The sequence below is a fragment of the Anarrhichthys ocellatus genome, unplaced genomic scaffold (assembly GCF_004355925.1).
Source record: "Anarrhichthys ocellatus isolate YVR2014 unplaced genomic scaffold, GSC_Weel_1.0 scaffold65, whole genome shotgun sequence".
NCBI classification, from domain to species: domain Eukaryota; kingdom Metazoa; phylum Chordata; class Actinopteri; order Perciformes; family Anarhichadidae; genus Anarrhichthys; species Anarrhichthys ocellatus.
The window spans coordinates 863,242-868,251 of NW_022280095.1; the positions used below are offsets into that span (position 1 = coordinate 863,242).

The 5,010-nt window shown below is 38.7% G+C and overlaps 2 protein-coding genes across 3 annotated transcripts in view; both read right to left on the minus strand.

Annotated features, from left to right (window-relative positions):
* stoml3b (stomatin (EPB72)-like 3b) overlaps positions 1 to 1,842 on the minus strand; it is a 3,976-nt gene extending 2,134 nt beyond the window's left edge. The window contains exon 1 of the mRNA XM_031872612.1: positions 1,719 to 1,842. Within this exon, the coding sequence (XP_031728472.1) occupies positions 1,719 to 1,782 (64 nt within the window). The 5' untranslated portion in view covers positions 1,783 to 1,842. The remainder of the gene's footprint in view (positions 1 to 1,718) is intronic.
* Positions 1,843 to 2,814: 972 nt separating this feature from the next.
* Positions 2,815 to 5,010, minus strand: part of proser1 (proline and serine rich 1) — an 8,460-nt gene continuing 6,264 nt past the window's right edge. For both annotated transcript variants that reach the window (XM_031872737.1, XM_031872736.1), the window contains 2 exons: positions 4,027 to 4,171; positions 2,815 to 3,932 (listed from right to left, as the gene is read on the minus strand). In XM_031872737.1, coding sequence (XP_031728597.1) covers positions 3,807 to 3,932; positions 4,027 to 4,171 — 271 coding nt within the window. In that variant the 3' untranslated portion in view covers positions 2,815 to 3,806. The remainder of the gene's footprint in view (positions 3,933 to 4,026; positions 4,172 to 5,010) is intronic.

Genomic DNA, 5,010 nt, shown 5'->3' on the forward strand with positions numbered 1-5,010 from the left:
AGAGAGAGAGAGAGAGAGAGAGAGAGAGAGAGAGAGAGAGAGAGAGACAACAGTTTCTGTTTAACATACTGTCAAATCCCTAAAACCAATATGAAATGGAGAGGGAGATGTAACAAGTAAGAGATGTGAAGAAGCAAGAAAAAAAAAGTTCTTATAAACTGGGTCATAATGACGGGAAATATGGACATCTGTCATAAAATCCCAGGTCACTGATCAGAAACCAGTTTAAAAATGACTTTGGAAGTGGGGGCGATGTCTTTTGGTCCTCTGTAACTACACCAGTCAAGGAAAGTTTACATCCATTCGACTGTACACTATACAATTAATATTGTCCTGGAAATCAGATTAGATCATTGGTTTGAATCAATATGAACTAATCGGTTTTCAAGCTTAGATCTAACACTGCTACTGCCAGTTTACACACAGAGAGACTCTCACACAAAAGAGTGCAAACAATAAAATGTTTACCCATGCAACGTGATCTCTGCAGTGCTGCTTTGGTCATGTAAGCTGAAGTATGGGAAAGGTGTGCGTGTCGTATCGGGTCATAGTTTCCAGCTGTATTTCAGTCTTTATCTGTGCCTGTTTTGCAATAAAGCCTTTACATGTCGCACTTTAAGGTTTATACCTCAGCAGCCTGCAGTATTACAGTCATAGGATGCCGATTACATTTACATTTTCAAAAAGCTTCAACTACGTGGGTTTTTGAAAGGCTTGTTTTGTAATTTACTTTGTCCTAGTATCAATTGAAGCAACATTATTCTGTTTCTAGGTCAAACCACAATGCAGTTTCCTGTTGTTGAACTAAAGGAAATTTTACGGCCGCACTACTCTGCTAAGGAGCATTAGTGCACATTAGCGAGCCTTGCAAATTCATTTCTCCTGTTTCATGTGATCTAGGATAGTTACTGGAAAAAAGCAATACATATTTTTTGAGGATTGCTACAATACTATAACCATAGCTTACATTGTGCCAATCTTCATTATATCTGTATATTCTTTCAATGCAATAGGTTAAAAAAAAATTTAAAAAAATAGCACTAAAACCTATTTGGATGGAAGAAATTGTGAACAATACACAAAGTATGTCCACATAATCTGTGCACCCAATTCATGTAATTGCACTTCCTCACCAACAATCACCTGAGTGAAAGAGGATGCATGTAAATGATGTGTACATTGTCTCTATGTCACACAATCCCATCCAACAGGTTGGTGGTGCATACAAATACTAGTGAAAGATAACAATATGAAAGCGAGTTATCATCAGCAAACCAAATAAATGGGACAGTTACACCAACGCCGTCTGTGTAACATGACAGCTCCTTGTTCCCCCGACTTCCCAGAGCACGGACACATAGACAAACACTCCGAGTCACATGCTTTTGGGACTCTTATCTCAGTAGCATGTGATTTCTGTCTCTATGACGACGGAGTACTTTGCCCTAGCCTCTCTGGCTGCATTCTACCTTACACAGGTGGGCTCCTACGTATCACACACACCTTCCTGCTCACACAACAATGTAATGGTATCGTACAGTCGACACAGAACTCATGTTTCATGGAAGAGTAAACACCTCTTTTGTTGATATATGTTAAGTATTAAACTGTGAGCCTGAATGTCTGCTGCTGGTAATATCTTACTTTTTAACACAACCAGGCATGTAGCATTAAAGCTCAGAAGAAAAGACATTAAAAAGAAATATGATTGATCTTACATATTAAATCATCTTTGCTCATTCCTCTTCTCTTCTGGCTTTCCACTTGATCCTCCATTTCCATGTGCTGGTTACAACTGAGAGGGGAAGTGTGTCTGAATATGTGGGAGTCACCCAGCCTTTTAAAGCTGTAATGCCGGATTATAACGCAGCTCAGAGAAGGTGTGGCTCCTGCTCTTGAGTTGATCGTTAACAAAGTACAATTACCATGATGCTAATAGATAACTGGATAATCTCAGTGCCGCATAGTGAACCTTACAATACCAACCAGTTAAACAGAGAAAATAATATTTATGTATTGACATTTCCCAGAAGCAGAAGCAAAAGCAAATGCAATGTTCTACTTTCCCTCTTTTCACTTCCTACTAGAATGAGGAACTATTACCCATTTCTTGCATAAATGACACTAGTTTCCTTAAGAATAAATAGCCAGGTGAAATAACTACTTATATCTAATATATTATATATATATATATATATATAAATAAATCACTTACTGAAATTATAGAAACTAAATGAATATATCGCAATTAATACTATTATATTAGGGATAAAACATATGGCTACAATGGAAAAAAACTGGAATAATGGAAAATGCTCCAGTGAGATCCCATAACTGGGTGTTGGATTCTCATGACTAATTAACACGTGACTGATGGCATCACTTGTACGTTGAGCAATATTGCGGATGATCATGATAAGCACCGTGTAAAGCCCTAAATGAGCTGCAAGTAGGCTGTAAAAACTATTAAAATACTGAGGGTTGAATAAAACAACAGGAAATAGAATAACAATTGCATATTAACACATGTTTACCACAGCCTTTGTGCTGGTCATTATTTGGTCACTTTAGAGGCAGCAGTTTGTAATATTTAACTAATTAAGTCTTTCTCTGACCATGAACCTTTACTGATACAATAAAGTATGTATAAATATGTCCCTCTACCCCAGCAATTAGAATTTTTTAGGTAATTAATCTGAGTTATAGGCCTTATTTGATATTTTATTAAAAAGTAACATAAACGGGTGATGATTGTTGCACCTCTTTAAAAGCAATGGGTTTCCTGATAGCCGTGACACAGAAAAGAGAAACAGCAACAGCTACAGCAACCAGCAGTTTACTGACAAAATAATAAAACAGGTGCAAATACAAAAAAAGGACAAAAAAACAACACAGGGAATCAAACAGCTCATCTATTACTCTTAACTGTCTCTGAGTGTACCGAGGTTCACAGTGAATGAGGTAAAATTACAGTTTTCACTATGATGACATGTTGTATCTCAAGTCCATATATCCATCAACATATGCTTGTCCTCAGAAACATCTGCATACAGTACATCTGGTCAATACTGTAATAATAGCACTAGCAGGGGACGTCTGTCAAAAGAAATGTGTAAACATACGCAATGTGAATGACGGTAAACAGCTGACAGACAAGTGTGTGTTCACTGAAATCTCACACAGACATGAGTGGAACTGCCAAATGCAAGTTTTTGTGTACAACACTCCCACCCCTGACACGGCAAAAATATGAGGTTCCCACCTCAAGATGTGACTGCACCATACAGCACAATATAACATAAGCCACCAAAAGAATTCATGTCATAACACAATAATCAATCATTATCATACGTCCTTTCCACTGTGACTGTATGAAACACTACATGAGGATACTGTCAATTCATTACATGATATCATGTACACTTTTCAATTTAATTTCTATAACTCATTATTCGCTAATAAGTGTTGATAAACTCGATTAAAAACAGGCAAGTCCAGCTAGCATTTAAACCAGTCATGGTCTACTTGTAAAACCTAACAACTGATATTTACAACTGTTCACTATGAATAATATAGGAAATATGCCATCTCCCCCACATACTAATTCAACTGTTTTCACAATAGTGTTTCTAGTAGTAGTAAGTCATTCTGGCTGTAACATACACATTATTGAACCTCTCCAATCGGTCCCGTGTTCTTCAGGGTTCAAGACCAAAACAATAAAAAAAACGCAACAACTGCTGAGGGGTCGGGCATTAGGGATCGACGTGTAAGCGTACTCAATGTTTTAAAGTGTATTGTGGGTTTCACTGCCAACCCAACTGGGGGTGCAGGCCCGGTTGGAGGGGGAAGGGGTTCCCTGGGCCGGGAGGATAGTTGGTGAAACTGTTGGGCTGAGGAGGGAAGCTCTCCAACGCAGACGAGGGATGAGCCTGGAACAAGACAAAGAAAAGCATCGATGCTTTATCAAACTGACATTCAAATCATTTGACTCTGCCAGAGCACAGTGTGTGTGTGTGTGTGTACCTGCAGCAGGGCAGACTGCATGGCTGAGCTGTGGAGGCCACCGAGTGCAGCAGGAGAGGCGGAGGAAGAGAAGCCCGGCACCCCCGGGAAGGACAGCAAGCCGGGGAACCCGCTGCTTCCTGGAGGCTGGAGTCCACTGCTCAACCTGTCACATGCAGAACAGCTACCGTCATCACTACACATGGTGATCTTAATTATAACAGTACATTTATAATACTCGTTTTATATTTGAATGTGATAAAATACAACACACATTCTACGAGACTATAATGAGTAGAATTGTTGTTCTCTTATCTGTCTATTTAAATATAAGGCTAGAGCCGGCATCCTGTTAGCTTAGCTTAGCATATAGACTGGAAATGGGCTCACCAGGCTCTTCTCAAAAGGTAACAACAGGCAGTACCCCTAAAGCTCACTAGTTAGATCTTGTTTGTATTATCCGTACAAAAAGCTATGTCTAGAATTGTCATTTGGCTGTTGTACAGGAGGTAATGTGATGAATATATCTGATCCGTTGAACCAGTAGGAACTTAATGCTCTCATCGTCCTCTGTGCCGCACAGCGATTGTGCGCCTTCACCAAAACGCCTAAAACTAAAAATCTAGAACTATTCGTTATCCGTATACAGAATAATGTACCAATGTATGCGTTTATATTTTAAATAAATATACCAATGGATGTATGAGAGTAGACACCTTATTACAGGAGTAGTATATATGGTTGGATATGTAATTTAAAGTGTAAAATGTATTATATTCTTCCCTACTTTACTATTTACCATTATTATGATGTATAACATGCTTGCATTTATTTAATAGCTCTTGCAAGACGGACACCACCCGCCTGTTGAGTGTATGAAATTTCGATAAAAGGTGAGGCTGTTGTTTGTGCAACACTTGTTCACAGGCAAGATAACCTGCTAAATATATGGTTGACAATAATCAGCTAGCAGACAACTCACAAGGAACTCTGAGACGACATAAA